General features: G+C 39.9%; 1 protein-coding gene across 1 annotated transcript in view; it reads left to right on the top strand.

Moving 5' to 3' along the window:
* The window catches only part of itga8 (integrin subunit alpha 8), a 107,015-nt gene extending 87,211 nt beyond the window's left edge, over positions 1-19,804 (top strand). Inside the window, exons 28-30 of the mRNA XM_002939028.5 lie at positions 1,760-1,861; positions 13,619-13,741; positions 18,403-19,804. Coding sequence (XP_002939074.2) covers positions 1,760-1,861; positions 13,619-13,741; positions 18,403-18,489 — 312 coding nt within the window. The 3' untranslated portion in view covers positions 18,490-19,804. The remainder of the gene's footprint in view (positions 1-1,759; positions 1,862-13,618; positions 13,742-18,402) is intronic.
* Positions 19,805-23,819: the final 4,015 nt, after the last annotated feature.

The following is a 23,819-nucleotide window of genomic DNA, read 5'->3' as shown; positions in this document are numbered from 1 at the left end:
GTCTTTAGATCCAACTGGCTTTGCAGATACTTCAACCAACCATGATATCTGTCAGAGCTATCCAGATAACAGGTTTCTAAATAATGGATCCTATACCTGAATAAGAAAGTCAGTCAGTTGGGTTTTATGTTTAAGGATATTATCCTAATAATATCAGGCTAGTAAAACACTGTTCCTAATACAGTTATCAGTATAAATGTACTTAAAGCTTTAAATGAAGCCTCGGGCTGAGAGGACACTGGTTGCCTGTTTGAAATCCAGCCACTCGCCAGATGTGTGTTAGAAGATGACACATTTCAGTTCATCTCAGCCATTTGCTATTTTTAGGGTAAAAGTCAGGCCGTCGGTCCTGAATAACCTCCTCTATTGCAAGTTTCTTTGAAACAAGTGCTTAACACTGTGACATTTAATCCCAGATACAGAACTGTATTCTCTGGAGTAATTAAACCTTCCCATTATATTATATGCACATGGTCTGAACCTTTTCATGCCCTATAGCATTAAGGGAGAGTGAATGCAGTTACTGTTATTATCAAGTATTTATAAAATACCAACATATTTCAGCCCTGGGCTGATATCACACCCAGAAAGGCACCACAGTCACACAGTGGACACATATGAACCATTTAGTTAGAGGTTGGATTCTGGCACCTGTGTTTTTTTTCACATACTGATTTAATTCAGGGGGAACCTAAGTCCATTCTAACTTTTGCCTACATGCCTACACTGGACTGCTAGATGCTTACCCTGTTACATCACCCGTATGCAACCCAATTCTCTATTCTCCCCAACATTCATAAACCTTCCGGGTAGTGAGAGACCCATAATGTATGATGGGCAACTGCTATGTCTCTGGCTTCTTTTTATTCACTTGCTTGTCACATTTTTGCACAAGCCACAAACCTGACAAAGACACTGTCTATAGTTTGGATTTTCCTGCTTTTCAGTGCAAGTTGTAGAATTATTCAGCTTCAGGTTTAAAAGCATGTATTATATGTATTATAATGATTGCATCAGAGGCAGGTCTACCCATTACCCAGCATTCCTCATGATCATATTAGATTCTGAAACACTTAATAAGTTCTTTACCCTCCTTCAGTTGTTATTTCTTTACCATCATTTTCATGTTATATCTATATTTTTCTTTTGAAGTCAAGGTGGTTTGGAATAGTCTTGTTATCACTATTGGAGAAATACTTTATTCTTTCTGTTCTGGACACGAAAAAATAAAAGTTTTTCAGTCAAAGTCCAAAAATAAAAACACCCACACAGAAAAAAAATCCATTTAGAGATAAAAAGAAAAACTGTCTCTCAAGACCTCTTTATATAGTGTTACATTTCTGTATCCGAGCAAGGGGAAATGGCATTAAACATATGCGTGTGATATACAGTCTGCAAGGAATTATTTCAGGAAGAGAAGCCATAAATTATTCCCCTGCTCTTGCGCTATGTTGGATTTTTCTCTAATTGGAAGTAAATGTTATGTAGTGTGTCAAAGGAGTAACCAGATTTCACAAATGTTTTCCCCAACGGGGAAAAGGATAAGACTTTGGATTTGGGTTTCCTTTGCATACATGGCCGTATTCCAAATATAGATCACATTTCCAAATGCTTATTTATAGCCATGAGTTCAGCGGTATTTCTATTCAAGATTGTATGAGCTTTATATGTATTTCAGCGGATTCTGTTTATTTAAAGGGGAAGCGTGTACTTATTCAATCGTGCTGAAGTTGCGGATTTTATTTTGTTTTGTTTTTAGAGAAAAAATGATTATTACTCACTTATTGCCAATGTGTCATTTGAAGTCAAGAAGATGCCTTATGACATTCAGCCAGCCAAGCTCCCAGCAGCAACTATACTGGTAAGGTATATACTATATTCTCTGAAAATACTCTCCCCAAAATATTGGGTGATTCAGGCACTAGCACTGAAACAAACTGCCTTAAAGCAGAGGTACCAAAGCAGTTACGCCAGGCTTGAGGGTGTCTTGCTAAAGTTCAGGGGTTATGTGATATTACTAGATCTCTAACAGAATTAATGTTCCAGTTATATTGTCCTGAGCTATGAAAAGCCTGACCAAAATGCAGATGAAGAACATGAATTCCAAAAGTTTGGGATTGATTTTGTCCTCTGTACAAGAACAGCGTGAACACTTTTTTCTGTCATGTTTTTGTTTTGCTTCTTCGTTTTAAAACACAAAAATATGCAACACAACTTGAGCTTTTTGAAAAGTAAACATAATTCAAGCAACTTTGCAATATACATCAATTAAACAATATGCAGCCTTTTCCTAAGCCCCGCCCCCTATTCTCCTGCTGATCTGGCTGGCTATGTTGAGAATCAAATAAAATGTAACAGTAGTCAACTGTCCTTAGTCTGCCTTCAGCCTGCATCCTCCAAACCCCACAATCCACAGCATGTTGTCAATAAGGAAAGGAACATCACAGTGCAATGCATTGTGGGTTATGTAGTTCCTGCATGCTGTCTGTAAGCTGTGGAGAAGTTGTTACAATCTGTAACATCAGTGTTTTAGTCCCTCCTCCCCTGACAGCATTTCAAATGATGCAGAAAGAGAAGAACTGTTTTGCAGCTGGATTTCAGCATATAATAATGGCATTTATTCACACTTTTTGAAGAAACAGATTACAGCGATAGGTGTATTAGGGGTTTCTGTGTTGTGTGGGGCTCTTTAACAAATATCTGAAGCTAGAGTTCCCCTTTCAGATGCGAGGTCACCAAATGAGCGGTCATTAATCCAATCGTAAACAACTTGCTGTGCTAAATTGGCACAATTCCATTACATCCTAGCGGCCTACAGCATCTTGTTGGAAGAGGACTGCATCAATTATAAGAGAAATTTTCAAGCCTACCCAATAAATATATAATATAAATATATTCATTAGTATTACTATGTGTAGGGTGGGGCACAGGAAACAAAACAAACCATTGAAGCTGGGCACCCATAAATAACGAACCTTTCTTTTTCATGGAAAATCCGGGCCTGCCCCTCAGCGATTGTTATCACTTACCTTATAAGCGGAGGAGAAAACGACACTAGCCTGGGGTGCTGCTATTTACACCTTTGATTACAGGGCGCTGCTATGATTTTTTGGAGAGTCTGATTTAGTTTAGTTTAATGTATGTTCATCACTTAAATGCATGATTTAGATGCAATAACCAGCAACATGCTGGTTACTAATTCCATGAATGCCTTTATCATCATCATCATTATTTAAGGAGTTATTTCCAGATTATTCTACTCATTTTTATAGGTTATCAGTTATCTTATATTGAGGGGAAATGTCCTAATCCCTATTTCCCAAATGTATTTATTCTGTTTTTTTAATAATCATTCTTCTCTTTTCCACTGGACTGCTCCAGTTTATAAACTGTCTATCTTGTTTGGCATGCCCCCTCTGACTTCCTCTCATTCATCTTCCTTCAAGTCATCTTCCATAACCTTGTTACCCTTCCACATACAGACAAACCTACACAATTCTGCTATCTGTCTTCTCTACCATCACTTATACAATCCACATTTTATCTTTTTTGAACACTGGCTTCTTCTCAAACACTGTCTCTACACAATATCCACCAGCTCCTCTGGTTAAATGTTCCATTTAACCCCGTTTTCACTTTTCCATGCCTTCTTCTTCCTTCATCGCTACACTGCTTTCTTCTCGACATCTGACAAATTCACTTTAAAAAATGTGTTTTTAGGTGGGTCTATGTACTCCCCATGCACCATTCTGAGGGTTTGCAGCACAGACTCTATGTTCCTGCCCTTAATTGGAAGTAATACAGTAATGCAGTCTATCAAAGAAAGTGTTTTTTTATTCTTATTTGTACTATACATTGACCCCTGGCCTACTACCAGGCCATATTCTATCAGTGTAAATATCTCATTTCAGTATTGTTGAAAGGACACTATAACCCCTTGTTTAACATGAGTTCATTGAATAGGAACTTACTTTCTGCCTATTATTCTAATCACAGAATATCTGTGGTTTTCATTATTTCTTGATCCAAACAGGAAAAATGAACTACTCCATGCTTGGGTTTTTCAAGGTAGATAATTAGATTGCTAACATGCTTCCCTCTTTGTTGTGAATGTTTTGTTAGCAGAAGGCCATTATGCATGAGAATTACATGTGCCCTGATAATCTAATTATCTTACTCAAAAGGACCAAACATGGAGTAGCTTCACTCACCTTCTTTGCCTTGTTTAACTCAAGTATTAGCAAAAAAAACCCACAAACTTATCATAATCAATACAATTGGCAAAATGGATGTTTAACATAGATGTTAATTGTAGAACTCATGTTGAACAATGGGGTATAATGTCCCTTTAAGAATTATGGTGGGTATACATTGGCCAAGCTGCAAGTTATCTTAATAATAAAGCTGTTAATCTTGCATTATTTCACCATTCATGCACTGTTTTTTCTCAGCGATGCAACTAGGGTTAGGCAAAAGAGGCACATGCATAGGGAGCAATGGTGGGGGCAGGCACTAGGCATGTACCTCTCATCTGTATACCCCATAGTCCAGGTCCTCTCGTCCTCCTCACCCTGCTCCCCGATGTGTGGCGCCTGCTCGTCACTCCAGATCCTCCCCCCGCGTCACTGTGCGCTCATGGGGGTTGTTAAGGGGGATACTGTCTACCCTAACTATAACTTTAGCTCCTAGAATTTAGGATATTATAGTAGTTTGGCAAATTGCTCATTCACAGGGATTCATTCTGTTCATACCTTTTACCTTCACAGTGGGGAGCCAGGTGTGACTCTTCACCATCTTCATTGGTTAAGCTGGCCATATATGAGCCAATGTAAGCAGCTGACTCTCAAGACAACCTATTGCCCTATGTATGGGGCCTCCCAGCCCCCTGGGTGATTAAGGTCAGATTGCCAGTTTGGAAATCCCTTAGAGCAAATGGGGGTCTCTGTAAGTCTGCAGTATGATTTGATTGCTGGCTCCTAAGCCAAAAGCCTTATTTTACAATTGCTATTTATGCCGACTAAATGGACTTTAAGGTCCAGCTGATTGGTCTGCTACCGCACATGGTGTGGGACTAAGGTGCACTAATCCTGCTTCATTCAGCATTTCCTTGGCTGAGATGCAAAATTGGTAATTGTGCAAACAATGGGTTAAGAGCTGTTGTTTTTATTCAAAGTAAGAACAGTATTTTTTCATTTCTGTTTTTATCCTTCTCCTTTTTTTTAAGAATCATTTTAATGACACTTGGATGTTTTCATTGGGCCCATGTAGAGAGATTAAAAAGCTTCGGGCATTTTAAGAAGTTTTAGCTCTCAGCCTGCTTCCTGGTAGCGCACTTACCATAACATTACCATATGCTGAATACATGATTCAGCCATCTGCGGAACATATTTCTGTGCAAGTGACAGCAGAGCACTAAGGGGAAAATACAGCATTACAGGCAATGAACAGAAATCTTCCTGTTCCTGTTAGAGCTGCTTTGCCTTTTTGTTCTGTGTGTATTTCTAGTTTCTCCAGTCTTAAAGAAAACTAACACCCATAACTGGATGGAAATAAACTACAATTAAAATCTTAAAATAAAGGACAAAGAACGCCCTCTATCATTTCTTCTTTTTGTTGTCCCGTAAAAGGGATGGTTCACCTTTAAGTTAACTTTTAGTATGTTCTAGAATGGCCAATTCTAAGCAACTTTGCAGTTGGTCTTCATTATTTGTTTGTTATTAATTTTGAATTATTTACCTTCTTCTTCTGGGGGGTCACTGACCCTGGCAGCTAAAAAAAACTATTGCTCTGGGAGGCTACAGTTTTATTGTTATTGTTACTTTTAATTACTTATTTTTCTGTTCAGCTCATCCCCTATTCATATACAAGTCTCTCATCCAAACCACTGTCTAGTTGCTAAGATTATTTGGACCCTAGCAACCAGATAGCTGCTAAATTCAAAACTAAAGAAGTGCTGAACAAAACATATAGTTGTCCACAGCAGCTCCCTATCTTGGATCTTGTTGGACCATCTTGTGGCACTGCACGTGCTTGGTACACTCTGGGCAAAAGAGTTGAGAAGTTTAGAGGTCATTAAAATCATCAAGTAGATATGGTGAAGCAGCAGGATCAGCTGGAGGCATCTTCAGGGGCATATTTATTATAATCGCCAGTGATTTTGCCCATAGCAGCCAATCAGAGCTTTAGGTTTGTTTTCTAACTTGAGCGTTCAAATCTAATTGCTGATTGGTTGCTATGGACAACAACCTGTGATTTTGGCTTACACGCTATAATAAATATGGCCTTAAAGGTGCCCATACACCTTCAGATTCGCCAAGTGAGCGGATCTTCTCCCGATATCTCCCACCTACGGTGGCCCTGGGGCAAAACGGTCGAATTATAAAGACGGGTATAGGCAAAGACTAGATTTTTTAACCTGTCCAATCGATATCTGGGCGATTTCAGGTAGTGCCCCTACACGGGCCGATTAGCTGCCGAATCGGTCTAAGGGACCGATATCGCCAGCTAGAATCGGCCCGTGTATGGGGACCTTAAGTCTTCTCCCCATGGATCTGCCCTTACCCTCACTCATAGTCACAAAAGTGGAGATAGAGGTTTGTGAATTAGGTGGTAAATCCAACAAATCTATCTCCACTTTTATTTTGTCTCAGTATCATCACTTTTGTGAATTCCCCCCATAGGGGGAGAGAGCCCTTTTTTGGAGTAAAAGTGGTGGAAAAACTGGTGGAAAACACTTTCTCCAGATTCCCAAACAGAAATCCGCCTAAATTCCGACTCAACCGCCACTTTTCCGTTTTTGGTGAAAGAAAGACAGTTTACAGACACTTTTGTGAATTTGTCGTTTAAACGACATTTATACAACATTTTAACAACATTTTTTCCCGACATTTTCAAAATGGAGTAAAGCTCAGTGTAACTCTGTTAGATCAATTCTAAGCTCTTCTGTTTTGTTTTGTTTTGTTTCACCCAGTCTCCAATTCACACCTAAGGTAGGGGCCCCATTGGGGGATCGTTAACATATTAATGGGGATTAGCAGACTATTGTTAGGGGACAAGTTTCTGTCTAACCCTAGAACAATAGGTGCAAAAAGCCTCATTAACATTTTATAAACAAGTAAAACACTGATTAGAAAAAGTTTTTACTTTTATAATATATATTATTTATATATATAAAAAGTTTTTACCTCACATTTACATAATTATGCATATTTTAGCTTAATCAATGAGGCAATAATAACATTTTGAGTGAATATATTGTAAACATTTTTATTAAAAGGAAAATTAAAGCCTCCCAGGCAAATTTTTACTTTTAGCAGCAGCAGTGCCCCCTCTTTAATCACTTCACTGACACTTTCTGCAACTTATCTGTGCCCCCATAGCATGTCCTGAACAACAGAGCTGCCTGACAGCATTGGCCCCAACCTGTTCCCAGCAGCAAACAGCACATACACACTGGCACCCAGTGTTGATATTGGGGTACAGGGTTGGACCGGCCCCCAACAGGGCACTGGATAAAAACCCAGTGGGCCCTAGTCCCCTAGTTTGAGCTCTATTCACCGGGCATGTTGGGGTGGGGGCCGGATTGCTGCTGCCCAGTAATGAGTAGGGGCTAGAGAATAAGGTATTTAGACCCTTAAATCTTGTTACAGAAGTGGAATTACACAGAAATATAGAAAAAAAATGATAGATTGTCCTGAAAAAAATGATGTATAGTTTCCCTGTGCAAACTAAAATTACCCCTCAGGAAATGCCCCCACAGTGAAATGGCATATGAAATGCAAAATCCCGCTGGTAAAATCCTTATTCCAAGGCTCATGTAGATGTGGGACTGGGTTTGATGGCACCGACTAAAGAGCTAAATGCAAATTCATAACTAAAATCGTGGGAAAATGACAAAATCTGAAAACTGTCTGCTTAAAAGACAAATTCACAAAAGTGAAGATAGAGGTTTGTGAATTAGGTGGAAAATCCCACAAATCTATCTCCACTTTTTTTTTTAATCTCCTGTACCATATACCAGCAGGGGATAACAGATAGCACTCACAGGATATCTCCTGTATTACATACCAGCTGGGCACTATTATACGGCTCAGAGAATATCTCCATTACTCTCCTATCAGCTCCCCAGTGTAGATTCTGTTCTATGATTATTTCCATATATCTTAATCAAATTCCCCAAAATAACCCTAAAATGCACTTGCACATTGTCCCTGTGCTGCAGCTCAGCTCACCTATCAATTGGCTTCTTATTGCCAGTGATAAGAAACGGATTTTTCCTGTGACAGTTGCTTTCAGCTGCCATAGACAGCACAATTCCCTTGAAAATGCAAAGAGAGGATTTGTGGAAAATGTAAATGCAGCCACTGAAAAAAAAACTGGACATCGCTCCACCAGCCTATTTCTAAAGGCTGATATCCTTACGTTGGAAGGTTATGTGACCGTGCCCAGGGCAGTCACGAGGCGGACCCCGGAGGAGGGAATTGAACCTGCAACCCCGTCGTCACAGGGCGGTCTCCCTACCCCTAGGCTATCCTACCTCCTCCCACTTATAGGATGTTTTTTATTTGCTACATAGTGGCAGTTGGTGTATCCTAACTGAGAAGCCTGCTGTTTGCTCAAGACCTATATAACTAGGGGGACTGTTTAATAAGTAGGGAGAATGAATCCTCCATTTATCAACATTCTCTTTCAAATCCTAAAACAATAGGCGCAAAAAGCCTCATTGACATTTTATAAACAAGTAAAACACGGATTAAACAAAAAGTTGAATTGATATGTTTTATATAAAAAAGTTTTTTCCCTCACATTTGCATTGTTATGCTAGTTTTAGCTTAATGAATGGGGCAATAATTACATTTTAGTTTTAGCAGCAGTGCCCTTCTTTAAAGGGGACATATACCAGAAATTTTAACAATGCACTAAACCATGTAAAATAATTTAAAATAGAAGTAAGTGCTTTTATTTTAATTTTAGTTCAATTATGTCCATAACTGCTTGAAAACTGTGCCCTACCCAGACCTTATGCCGCTTCCGGTTTAGACTCTTCACTCTTCAGTATGTGGCTGGGGCCCTGGCCCTGATAGACTTCAGCAGAGCTACTTAAAGTGCAGTGAATATGCATAGAGTGGGCGGGGCTTAGCGATGTCACAGGCAGTCAGTTCCTGCTCTACTCGCTCCTCAATTTTAAACTCTTTTGTTTTGTTTTGTTTCCCCCAGTCTCCATATCACACCTCTGGTGGGAGCCCCATTTGGGGGATCATAAACATATTAATGGGGATTAGCAGACTTTTGTTAGGGGACAAGTTTCTGTCTAACCCTAGAATAATAGGTGCAAAAAGCCTCATTAACATTTTATAAACAAGTAAAACACTGATTAAAAAAAGTTTAATTTATAATTTATGTATAAAAAGTTTTTACCTCACATTTGCATTGTTATGCTTGTTTTAGCTTAATCACTGAGGCAATAATAACATTTTGTGTGAATATATTGTAAACATTTTTATTAAAAGGAAAAGTAAAGCCTCCCAGGCAAATTTTTAGTTTTAGCAGCAGCAGTGCCCCCTCTTTAATCACTTCACTGACATTTGCCCCAACTTATCTGTGCCCCCATAGCATGTCCTGAGCTACAGAGCTGCCTGACAGCATTGGCCCCCACCTGTTCCCAGCAGCCATCTTGGTGATCAGCAAACAGCACATACACACTGGCACCCAAACTGGGATATTGGGGTACAGGGTTGGACTGGCACCAACAGGGCACTGGATAAAAACCCAGTGGTCCCTAATCCCCTAGTTGGAGCTCTATTCACGGGGCATGTTGGGGGTGGGGATTGCTGCAGCCCAGTAATGAGTAGGGGCTAGAGAATAAGGTATTTAGACCCTTAAATCTTGTTACAGGAGTGGAATTACACAGAAATATAGAAAACATTAGAAAGCCCAGATTGTCCTGAAAAAAATGATGTATAGTTTCCCTGTGCAAACTAAAATTACCCCTCAGGAAATGCCCCCAAAGTGAAATGGCATATGAAATGCAAAATCCTGCTGGTAAAATCCTTATTCCAAGGCTCATGTAGATTTGGGACTGGGTTTGATGGCACCGACAGATTTACTAAGAGCTAAAGGCAAATTCATAAAAAAATGTCGGTAAAATGACAAAATCTGAAAACTGTCTATTTAAAAGACAAATTCACAAAAGTGGAGATAGAGGTTTGTGAATTAGGTGGAAAATCTGACAAATCTATATCCACTTTTATTTTGTCTCAATATCACCACTTTTGTGAATTCCCCCCTTTGTCTTTAGAGCAAACAGATCAGATCAGCTCCATCTTTAGAAATCCAGTGTGCCCCCAAAGACCTAGAGTATGAAAGTACCTGAGCACTATAAAAGCATATAGACGGAGGCAAAAGTGGAGGAGTGTGTATATGCTATTTATGTTAAGAGCAGCTCTGCCTAAAACAGTTCCAGAAAGCATAATAAATACGTATATACAGTACATATGCCCCCCATTGCGTAAATATTGTTTTACTCTGTCTGTGATGCTGAATTAACTGAGTCGCTTCTTGACATAATGCCAACCTCATTGATATCACTCTTGTATGTAGCGATTATGGTGTGTGTAGCGAGGGTACAGCAGCTCAAGCACATTCATTTTCTCACTGTGTTATTTATGTTTTGTGTTAGATAAAAAAGATTTTGCATTTGATTTGTTACATACAGTGTGTATATTTTGGTTCATGGGGAACTTCAGACTCTGATTTCCATATCAGTTATGTTTTCATCAGGGTTTGCTTTCTTCCCTCAACAAGATTTTTGCTTGTGTCTAAGTTTAATGTTAAAGGGGAATCATTGCTCCACCGGATTGTAGTGGGTTCTTAATAATTCCCTTTTTCATTCTGAAAACCTGGGATTTTGAGGTTTCGAACTATAAATGGTATATTATTGGGCCAAATGTTATTGTTACTGATGCTGAGGTTGCACCCCTCTACGCTTCCACTACTTTGGACCCTTCTGGGATGGGCAGCCTCAGAGTATGGGAGCCTCTGGTCAAGTCATCTACCATTGGATCTTACAGTGAGAACCAGTTTTGAGTTTAGATTGTGACCCCCATGTGCCATTGAACCAGTAACTTAATCTGCATGCTTAGTGAGACTGGGAAGAATGCCTTGTCTGTGGGTACAACAAATCCCACATGAGAGAAGGTCTGACATTGTTTTTCTGTATTTTCTGGTTCTCCGGTTTCCCATCTTTCCGCTCCCCAGTGTCCACACCCCATTCCTACCATCTTTCTACATTGCCAGTGTCTTTTCTTGCAGTCTTTAAGTTGTTAATTGACATCTCTCCTTACTATGATTGTCTTTTTGACCATCATTGACAATCTCACAATCTTTGGCTGTGCAGCCTTTGTTTTGCAGAGCCTTTTTTTTTCTTTTTTGAAATGCCATTTCTTTTTGTCCTTTTTATTGTGTTTATTCTGTAGCTTGTTCTCTCTTTTTGCCCATATTTCCTTTGCACACTGGAATTACTGTTGTAATGATACAGAGAGGGAGAAGAGCATTTAAATAGCACAGGCCCGGATCTGAGGGTTCTGGAAATGCCAGAGGGGCTGCTGTAAGATGCCATAGCCAATCACTATTCATTGGGCTTGTGGGGGCTATTTGGGCCTCTTAGTAATTTAAATGGCAGAGCCTATTTTGAATCCCAGTTCTGGCCTATAATAGCACACTGGGGAAGTCAGAATAGGGCAGTAGATCGAGGATATTAGTTTCACACAGAAGCAGCACCTGTAACATATGAGATGGATTTCATTGCCTGGCTCTGTTTTAAATGTTTAAAACGATTTGTATTCGCTGGTCTATTGGCTGGAAAAACAAAGTATGAACTTTATAAGGTTTTGTGTAAGGTGTCAGATCTCATTATAACTCCTTGGAGAAGGTGCTGCAGAAATAAAGGCAATGCCATAATATGTACTGCTGGGTACTTAGTGCCGGCTCTGCTATCAACACAGTGAGGAGGCTTCTGTGTGAAAGTCTTACCTAATGTATCTAGAAAAAATATAAAGACAGTACTTAGATCTATTAGATTTTCAGTCTATGAGTGGAAGGGATGGGTTGCAGACTCAGGTTCTCACCTTGCAAGAATTGATGCACCTTTGTTTTGTACAGTTACTGCCCCACAAAACACAGGCACACAGATGCAGCTGGGCCTCTAGTGAGCAGACCATGAGGAACACCAAGAATGAGCTGTAAGATATCACCATAGATAAATAGGATGAAAGACAAGCATCCATCAGTTTCAATAACTAATTCACATTGGGTTGAACCTGATAGCAATGTGGCTGTACGAATGTGCCCTAACTTGTTCCTCTAGTTCCAAAAGATATCCAAAAATGTATAAATATAAAGAATTCTCCAGTTTGCCTCCAGAAGGTAAAACTATAATTCATACCATTACACTGCTATTAATATGTATTGCTATTAAATGGCAAATATAACCTATTTCAGGCATCAATATGCTTATGCAACAGCAGATGCTTAATTAGCTGCAGGAGGAGGCGTCTTCGGATACTTTCCTGCCCATTTTTGTTGCTCATTGTGACAGGAGCTTTAGACCTAAGAAGAGTTATGTCAGGAGATACAGTGATTTACAATAACATGTCTGATTTGCCACAGTTACTTACAAGTGGATTTTATAAGAATCCAGCAGTAGAATGAAGAATCCCATGACATCTCGGTAATATGTGTGCATAAATTATCATATTGCTTATTTTACCAACTGCGCTTTATTCCTTGTGCTATAACAGTATGCCATAAATTACAAGAACTGTTGGAGGGTTGTTATTCCTCCACAAGGATCCCCTCAAATGCTGGGGGTTCTATCCTTGGCAGGGGTCCTCTTCTCTAATTGCCCCTGCCTGTTATACTCCCTTCCTAAAAGCCTGTTCTTTTAATTTAATGTGCAATAGGAGTGTAGCGGCGCAAGGCCATGTGGTCGCGGGGTACAGTACCTTAGATGTTTTGTGGGTTCACCGTCACCTACGCATTGTACAGCTGAAGGGGTTAAATTGTGGCTTCAACTTCTCGTGTAAACTATTCAGAATGGACCATGACATTTTGTTTGACTGTGTCCTAATAAGAAGAGATCTAGTGCCTTGGTTATAAATATTTATAGAATTCCCCCAAAAGGCTGTTTACACAAAGACACAGTAGTATGAAAACAAAAGTCCATTTGTATCATTTATTACAGTGGCCCCATGGGAACTGGATGTGACAGTTCTAAGCAGTGTGTCAGATCTGCAGAATTTCTGGTGTCTGGACATATGTACTTTTATTTTTGTTAAACAGCACTAAAATGTATGTTTAACCTCCCAGCCATCAGATAGAAATGATTTACTGCTTCCTTACATTAAATAACTGCGGATCCTTCTCTGTATCTTTGTGCTGCAGCCATTGGGAGGTTAAGATCCATTTCTCTAGCATTAAAGGATGTGCATTCTGTCAACTGTAGATTGTAATCATTCTCTTCCTTGACCCCCCCCAGGTTCCCTGTATAAGGGGAGAGAAGACATGCTGCAGCTCCTTTTCCCTAACATGCTGGAATTTCATCTTCTTTATTGTTTTACAGATAAAAACATCTGTGATCTGGGCCACACCAAATATCTCATTTGCCATCCCTCTTTGGGTCATCTTATTGGCTATACTCCTTGGTATACTGGTTCTTGCCATTCTGACACTGGTTATGTGGAAGGTAAGTACATATCATCCTATAATAAAGTATTCCATTTGGGATGGGGTTTTAAAAGCAAAACAGTGCAACTTTGCCTCAGTGCATTAATGCAAACAACCAATCAAGCATTGATTTGTTCACGCCTTTTAATCCCTGCATTGTTCACCATCTGCAGTGTTCACACCTCAGGTTCAGGCTGTAATCACCCACATTGTTCACCTGTTCACACTTCAGACAGACTGTAGGAGCAGTGCCAGCATTGTGTCACTGTATGTACTGTGTATGGGACACACAGGCAGCATAGGGCAGGCAGAGTATGGCACACACAAGCAGCATACGGCAGACAGAGTATGGCACACACAGGCAGCATAGGGCAGGCAGAGTATGGCACATACAGGCAGCATAGGGCAGGGATGGTATGGCACACACAGGCAGCATAGGGCAGGCAGAGTATGGCACACACATGCAGCATAGGGCAGAGTATGGCACACACAGGCAGCATAGGGCACGCAGAGTATGGCACACAGGTAGCATAGGGCAGGCAGAGTATGGCAAACACAGGCAGCATAGGGCAGGCAGAGTATGGCACACTCAGTAAGCATAGGGCAGGTAGAGTATGGCACACACAGGCATCATAGGGCAGGCAGAGTATGGCACACACAGTAAGCATAGGGCAGGTAGAGCATGGCACACACAGGCAGCATAGGGCAGGCAGAGTATGGCACACACAGGCAGCATAGGGCAGGTAGAGTATGGCACACACAGGCAGCATAGGGCAGGCAGAGTATGGCACACACAGTAAGCACAGGGCAGGCAGAGTATGGCACACACAGGCAGCATAGGGCAGGCAGAGTATGGCACACACAGGCATACTCATACTACAGAGAAAAAGGAAATCCAGTTTTAAAATTCAGAATTATTTCATTAAAATGGAGTCTATGGGAGACAGGCTTTCCGTAATTCGGAGCTTTCTGGATAACGGGTTTCCGGATAAGGGGTCCGATACCTGTATTGCCTTCTTACCCCCATATGTAATAAAAGGCACAAAGTTTGCCCAGGAGCAGTAACCCATAGCAACCAATAAGATGCTAGCTTTTAAACAAGTTATCAGAAAATGCTACCTGCTGATTGGTTGCTATAGGTGATAAGAACATTATACATGGATACATTACCCCATATATGTTTTCTCTGTTGCCTTCTGCCTGCAAATTAGCAAGGAGACTAATTCATTGTAATCATTGTTAATCCATTTTTATTATTTCTTTTATACAATGCATAACTAAATCCTCTACTATCTATAATTATTTGGTTGTATTGGGGGTCTGAAGGAGACCTATATCTATTATCTAGAAAACTATGGAATATGGGGTTTCCAGATACAGAATCTTTCTGTATTGCAGAGTAGTAAAAGTGACTTCTATTACATATTAGATATTTTACATGGACCTCGGCATAGTACTGATATCTGTTGAAACTTATAAGGGCACATTCACTTACCTTGAGGCAGTGTGACAAGTGCAAATTTTGAGCGTAATCACCATTTTTTCCCTGAATTCCAATTCTCTTGATGCATTTGCAATTTACCTACCACAGTTGTGTTAAATTTGCCAAAATGGATGCAACTGCACATGCTTCATTGCAAATTGGGTACAGTGGGAGCAAATATTTTTTAAGTAAAAAATCACTGCTGGGAAAATCTCAAGTGGCCGTATTGGCTCCTGACGCTCAAGCTACAGCTCAAACATAACTTAACTACAATAAATAAATGTTGTTCTAACTGCCATTAGTTATTTAAATGGCTCTAAAAGTACCACACGTTTATGGGCTTGGGGGGAAACTAAAATTACTGTCTTCAAACAGATTTATTAGCAGCAGCAGCAGCAGCTCACTAGTTACACAGTGACCATATGAAACATGTGGTTTGAGGTACAAGGAGTTGGGGGGGAGGTACATGGAGTGGGGAGGGATTTACATGGAGTGGGGGAAGGAACATGGAGTGGGGAGACATGGTAATGACCAGCAAAAAGGTTCCTTGCAGCATGTAAAGCTCAACCAGTGGCGTAGCTGTTCCAGACAGATATCTCAAGGGACATTTGTGCAAAGGGAGGGATGATTCCTGTCTGTAAGATGAGTTTGGAGCAAACGTTGGAGGTTGGATAGGCAAGGGGAGACTCTTTGGGTTTTATGAACAACAGATGTTGCTTTCAGCTATTTTAGGCAGAATTATTTATCTAAAGCAAAGAGAACGCAGAGAGGATATTTTGAGCTTGAGCCAAAACAGGGTCTAGAATTAGAAAAAGCCTAAGCCAGGTAGGTTGATGGTGAAGGAAGCAGTTATTTCTGTTCATATGGACAGTTTTTAGTTTTATTGCCTTTTTATACATTTCCTATTGATTTCTGGAGTCTTTTGGAATAGGACTTGTCATTTAGCTAAGAAAGGCTCATTTGCAAATGCAATATTCTAAATTGGGCACAGATGAGTGTATGATTTGACACTATTCGCAAAGGTATTTGCACTTACATATGATACTTAGCACTTTCTGGCTAGAGTCAAGTTGGCAATTCAGCCTACACCAATAACCACTCATATACAGGCATGTACAGGCAATAACATAGTTCATAAAGGGAATGTACACCTTTTCTTTTGTTAAATCTTCAGGAAGTCCCCGATTGCCAACATAAGTTTGTTGTAGGGATGCCCCCTACTGGCAGGTACAGCGCTTGTTTCAGATTCCCCTTGTAAAGTCTCTGAGCAGAGCAACAAGGGGTTACATTCATGACAGTTAGACATTTGTTACAGGTATTTTATATTACACGCTGCTGGAGTGCGTAACTTTTGGGAATATGGTATTTTGCTTTAGAAGCGAGCGGGCTAACACAGCAAACAGGCATCCTGGGATTACAGAAATCACATTTCTTTACTCTCTTTTTCCTAACGTGCCTTCAAATAATGAATTTACAAGATTATAAGAACATAACGACGCAGACAATACACTGCCAGATCTCTGGGGCAAAAAGCTGTTACATCCATCACTTTTAAGGGGAGAACAAAAGTTGACCCTGTTGGGTTTTTTTTCTTTATTGTAAAACCAGGTATAGAAGAGGAATGCATTGCTGGAAACATTTCATTTTGATTCCAATTTTAATTTTGTGTTTTGGCTTGTTTTCCCTTTATTAATGCTCGCCATGTGGTTTGTGTTTGTTCTGGCTTTTTGAAGTGCACTATTTTATTAATGTATTTTTGCTGTTGTTGATGTTGGGGTGGCCCTTTAATGTTTCTACATATGTTTGCTAAGCATTGGTACTCTAGATGATTACTTCCAGAGAAATAGGATGCATTAAATTTATAAATACTTTATATAATAATAATGCAGAGGACCACCAAAACAGCCTAAAATCTAAAATCAAGGAGTTGACTCATTTATGCACTGGGCCACTGCATTACATACATAGACCTTCCTCCTATCATGGTAGTCACTGGCTACTGGTCACACAGTTACAGCTGAGATGTGAAACACATTGGTCATGAATGTACAGTGCCATATTCTGCATAGTCTGTAATACTGGCCTTCCGAGAGCACAGGGAATGAATGTACAGAGCCATATTCTGCATAGTCTGTAATACTGGCCTTCCGAGAGCACAGGGAATGAATGTACAGTGCCATATTCTGGATAGTCTGTAATACTGGCCTTCCGAGAGCACAGGGAATGAATGTACAGAGCCATATTCTGGATAGTCTGTAATACTGGCCTTCCGAGAGCACAGGGAATGAATGTACAGAGCCATATTCTGGATAGTCTGTAATACTGGCCTTCCGAGAGCACAGGGAATGCAGCATTTTTACCACAATTCCAGCATAATTGCAGGCACCCACAGATTTGTTCTCGGTGCAATTGTATCCTGTACATTAAAACAAATGCAATGGCTCTGGCACATTTTGACAATTAAAGCCTAAAATTGTCGTGTGTCATTTCCGCCACTCACAGTGTAAGTGGTATCTGCAGATCATCCTTAAGGCGCGAGTCTGCAGCCCATAGGGGGGACTCTGGAATAACACTCATTTTTATGGTGGCAGTAGCGTCAGGATTCCCATACATCAATAGACGTACTTGCACACGAATCAGAATGGGCGCAATAGCACTTGGCACAAATCCATGTTAATGTGAAGAATGTGTTTAGGCGCTAATACTTTTAATGAATGCCACCAATGTGCAAAACATTTGCACCCATTTTTGTGCAACTGCAGTTGGTTGTTCATAATTGAGCCTTATTATGTTTTGCACTTCTTTACTAACCCACTGACTTTCAAAACATGGCCTATCAGATTCCAAGATGGCAAGTTCCTGTTGATAAGGCCTTTATCATTACTGTAATAGGGCTAGCTAAATTCATCATTGGGATTCAGTTCTCATTTAAAAACAGCCCAAAATGAAACTTTTGTAACAAGTAATTGTAGGCTTAATGTTCTATATAGAATCTGAAACATAATCCAGATAAGTAGGTAGGGTTCAGCAATGAAGTTAGATTTTGATAGAAAATCTTTATGTGGAACATTTATGGAATTGTCACGATGAATAATCATTGCGGTTGATACTCTAGTTATAGAGGTGCACACATAAGGTATTTAATATGTTCTAATATATGATTAACTTAAAGTTGTGTATGTTTTGTTCCTATGCAGTGCGGGTTCTTCGACAGAGCGAGGCCCCCACAGGATGACGTTGCAGATGACACTCAACAGTTAACAAACAAGACGGCAGAAGCATGAAGGCAGAAGGAGAAATGCTCTAATGTGGAGTCTGGAGACAAGAAGTTATATGAAGCAATCTTTTTGAGTGAAATCATGAGATTGAGTTGGTGCCTGATGAAGGTTATGGAGGAAACTGCCTTAAACTCTTGCAACAACAAATGGAATTTTACTTGAATCCTTTGGAGTTTTATTTGGATATGTTCGTACCTTCTGGACTTTTGGTGAAATGATTGACTTAAAGCAAAAAATAATGAGGCAGTGCCTACATTACTGTCTTCCAAGGACTGCGCAGGTCTGCAGCGTCTGTGGCTAAATAGAGACTTTGTCGCTCTTCCCTGGAGAAGATGAACCTTTAACATGTTGGCGTTCGGTGGCAGAATGTTCGGAAATGTCTGTGAAAACGAATTTGAAAAAACTGAGGTAAAGACTTATGACATGAAGCACAGATCGTTATTTCTCCCACTATGGCCTCAGACAGTGACAGGGTTTGTAGCTTTGCAGATACATCTGGGGCATTGTCCATGTCCTTCTAATGCTACCGTTCCACTAACATTCAGAAAGGAACTATCTTTTTAATGTGTATGGACAGTGCACAGGCCACAACATTCTGGATATCAGCAATATTTAAGGATGAGAAAACCATTGGGCTGCATTGTTCTGTGCCGGCGTATGACCCCATGTTTGTGCCTTTACACCAGGAGTGTGTTTCTAAGGATACCCGAACTACACATTTTTATATCTACAGTTGGCTGGTAAATATTCCTATGAAGATGGTTGAACAGGCATTGTGTTTTGAGTGGCCATTTTTATACCACTGTAAAGTTAAATTATTTTGTGTCGAATGTGTGGGACAATCGGTTTGTTGTGATTTAGTTTTTCCGCAACCAGTCAGTTGTCAGTTGCCCAAATGCTCTGCCTCAGTGACATCAGGGGACTCTTTAACACTGTCTCATAGTACAAATAAGCCAGGAAGTGGCTCCTACAAATACAACAGAGCGCAGCCTCCCTGTACTGTAACCACAACCACTGCTAGTGCAATATAAAGTGCAATTACTACAGGTCCCAATCATCAGTGGACTGTACCCCAAGTCATCCAAAATATTCATGTTTAAACATCATGTAATTACTGTTTCCCGCTGTCAACATTACCTCTATATTTACTGTTTTATTTGTCACATGACCATTAAATACCCTTAGGGAGTAGTGAGTATTTAAAACTCTCTGTGCAATACATAATGAACCAAAGGCATGTTTACACTGGCATTTGTTGTACTTCTTTGTTGTTTGTACATAAAAAAAATAAACAGTTTAATAATGAGGAGGAAATATGTAATTGAAGCACAATTTGACTTTATTTGCATTTTACAAAAAAAACCCAATGAAGTGTGTGGAAGTTTTAAATACAAAGTTGAAAAAACATTATTTTACTTGCCAAAAATAGACTAAGCCATGGTTTGAATTGGGATCTTCTGAAGTACAAGGTAACAATGTTTTCCAGATCTCATTTCCAATGTGCATTCTTACAAGAAAACCCTCTAATTAAATCAATGCTTTTTCCATGTTCCATACACAGACTGCACACAACGTATACAACTGCTGTGACCCACTTTCTGTTAAAATCATCCTTTTGTCAAGTTACCGACAAAACTGATTTCTAGGAATCTTGAAAAAATGGTTTGGGACAAGCATACTGAGGCCAGAGCAAAGTATGAAATAACAATTCATAGATATATAGAAAATACATGTGTTCAGATTTAGATTTTTGCCCTATGCACTGTATTTAAAGATTAGGGTTCCTTAGCATGTAGCTAAAGGGGTGTCATACATTACAGTACTAAACCAGCTACTTCTGCCTTAAAACAGGTTCTTTAATGGAACTCGTTTATTTCCTCCAGGGAAATTTGCCCCAGTGCAGTAACCAGTCAGCATTTCACTAGCTACAGCATTTTGAATATGTAGGGGGTTCAGGTTGCATTTCCAGCTCAGCAGGGCAAACTTTCTGCCTATTTTTGATTTCTGATTGGTTCAAAATCTGTCAAGTGTTGTTAAAGCAACCACAGTGAAAGAGAGCATAACATTGTATTTCGGCTTGGGTGGGCTGTTTATCAAGGTCTTGAAAAGCACTTGCTTGGTTGCATTTTTGTTAATGTGAATGGAAATATATTGTGGGAATTTTGCAATAATTCCATATTGCTGCACCTTGACTAAAGTCAAACCTGTTGGGTCTATAAAACCAATTATGATTTATGCCTACACTTCCCTGTACCATGTGCATAAATGATGGGTAATAAAAGACTAAGTAGAAAAGTTGCACTCTTTATAATCCCAAGCAATGTTAGCTGGGAAGGGGCTAATCCATCCTTGGCCAATCCCACTCTGTTTATTAAAGGAACAGTAACACCAAAAAATGAAAGAGCTTTAAAGTAATAAAAATATAATGCACTGTTGCCCTGCACTGGTAAAACTGGTGTGTTTGCTACAGTAACACTACTATAATTTATATAATAAGCTGCTGTGTAGCCATGGGGGCAGCCATTCAAGCTGGAAAAAAGGAGAAAAGGCACAGGTTACATAGCAGATAACAGATATGCTCTGTAGGATACAATAGTGTTTTATCTGTTATCTGCTAAGTGCCTGTGCCTTCTCTCCTTTGAATGGCTGCCTCCATGGCTACACAGCAGCTTATTTATATAAATTATAGTAGTCTTTCTGAAGTAAACACACAACTTTTACCAGTGCAGGGCAGCAGCACATTATATTTTAGTTACTTTTATACACTTTCATTTTTTGGTGTTACTGTTCCTTTAAGTATTGTGCCTCTAGCAGAACCTAAGAGGTCCCCTTATTTTTATCAAATTTCCAGTTTGAACCCCCATCAGCCCAATGACAACGATAAGGAGAGGGGATATAGCATTAGGGACATATTATTAACTTTAGGGAATACATTGAAAGAAAAGTCAGCCCACAAGTCGATAAATTGAATAGTTTGTTTTCTTTTTAGAGGTCAGTCACTCCAATACGAAACACAAAGGAGATACAAATAAACAAACAGTTCTATCGCATTTAAAAAAATGAGGTTCACATAATTTGCTCTGACTTTAAACTTGCTAATTTCTGCAATGATAACTACATATACCTTTTTATGAGAACTTATTTTTGATGGCACCATAGTTAATTTACTATTCATTCCTAGCTCTAGCTTTCCTGGCAGCCTTCTTTAATCCAGATAACTTCTATTCAGTATGATCATCAGCACCGCTGCCTTCCATCTTGGGGTTCAGGAGTTTAATACTGACTTGGGCACTCTCTGCCATTAGTGTGTATGTTCTCCCCAGAGTCCTCCAGGTACCCTCTTATCCTTCCATACTCCAGAAACATACAGGCAGGATAACTGGCTCCAGATAAAATGAACCTTAGTTTGTGCTTACTGCGTGAATGTTATAGAGCTTCGGGGCGTCACAGTTCTGTCTGGGAATCCTCTAGGATTCTTCCTAAAACACTAGAACCAATTCAACAGATATGTTAATCAATAGTAATATTTACTGTACTGTTGTCTCCACCTTGAGAACTCTTTATCCCAGACCAGCCGAAGATGGTATAGACCAGTGATCCCCAACCAGTGGCTCAGGAGCAACATGTTACCCACCACCCCCTTTGATATTGCTCCCAGTGGCCTCAAAGTAGGTGCCATTTGGGAGCACAGAGACACAGTTTTACTCCAAGCAGAGCCTCCTGCAGGCCAGCAGCCACATGGGGCTACCAAATAGCCAACCACAGTCCTTATTATTTGGCAACCCCCAAAGAACTTTTTTCATTCTCGTGTGGCTCACCAACACTTTTTATATCTGAGTGTGGCTCATGAGTAAAAAAGACTGGGGATCCCTGGTCTAGAGTGTTAAAGCCAATAGAATATCTATTGGAATCCATAGAGAGAAATGAATTATGGACAATATCTGCAAATCACTCAATAAAATGTTGGTGCTATATAGATAAGGCATACAGAAAACCCGCGTACCTATTCTCTCACATACAATAAAGAAGTAGAAAATATCTATAGCGAATCGCTTTTCGAAGTAATGAAGCACCACAATGCGACCCTCTGCTCCTGCTACATCTGAACAAACACAAACTGCTTTCAGTCCTTTCAGCAATCAAGACAAGATTATGGGCGCTGAGTACAATCTGTTTCATGTGTCCCTTACACGCCATTGTTTGAAAACTGCCAGTCGTTTCCTATTCACTTCTCACCATGAGGCAGATTTGTGGGCTGCTAGTGAGTAACAATTTAATAGCCTTATAGTAAATATCATCTGAGGGTCCATTTGGGAACGTTCAGTAAATTATAAACATTTGGGAAAGATGAAACAGAGGGTCTGTCCTCCTGTAGGTAACTAAAAGCTTATATCCGTGACTTCACTCTGTAATGCAAGCTGCCTGCCATGTTGCCTTTAGAGTTGTTTGTTATTTATGGGAGTCGGGGCAAAATCCATGTTACAGATGTAATATTTTTTTTAATTTAGGGCCCCATGACAATAAAAAAAAAAATCAAAATGTGCAATTAATGTGCAATGATGTGTCTCAGCAGGAATGCATTTAATATTTCGTTTAGTCACTAAACTGCTTATTTCCAATATGTGCAATATGGCATCTCAGGGACGCATCAGATCGCTGCCAGAAAAGTTCAGGGATTAAATAGAAATCTGTCCGCTATTAAAATTACAGTACAACGGGCTCAAATGTCACTCCAAGCCTTTAAAAATGGAATTGTCCTGCTGTTTGGAATAGATTGGAAACAATAGGATCCTGTATATTGGCCCATGTTCACATGCTGGTGGCTGGTTCCATGCAGCTTTCCCTGAAAGAGCTGTTATTGTTGGATGCTATTGTCTCTCCATTACTATCTATGTAACGTGATTCCCAGCCAGATGTAAGGATATCATATAATGCTGGCACATGAAGTTTTTCCAGTACAAACAGATATGAATCCAACAATAGGGGAGAGAACAAATCACTTCTAATTTCTACAGATGTCAAATAATGCTCAGGATGTACAGCTTGTAAGGAGGTAAAATATATTGTATTTAAAAAATGAGCAATGTTTATGTTGAGCCAGCAGGTGGCACCGATCTCTATGGTTGGCCCACAGGGGAATACCCCTACATGAGCATATATACGGAAGTACAGAAGCTGGGCAACTCCCCATTGACCTAAGAACACCAACCAGGCAGGACCAGTGACTGTAAGGGCCAGAGCAGGTGGGAGACTGTATCCATCAGGGCCAGGGATTTAGTAGCTTGGTGTCAGCTCACTCTAGGAGCAAGAGATAGACAGGTTAGCTAGCAAGGACT

The sequence above is a fragment of the Xenopus tropicalis genome, chromosome 6, assembly GCF_000004195.4.
Source record: "Xenopus tropicalis strain Nigerian chromosome 6, UCB_Xtro_10.0, whole genome shotgun sequence".
In the NCBI taxonomy this organism is placed as follows: domain Eukaryota; kingdom Metazoa; phylum Chordata; class Amphibia; order Anura; family Pipidae; genus Xenopus; species Xenopus tropicalis.
The sequence above is the reverse complement of the archived record's forward strand: the minus strand, read 5'-3'. Positions and strand labels throughout refer to the sequence as shown.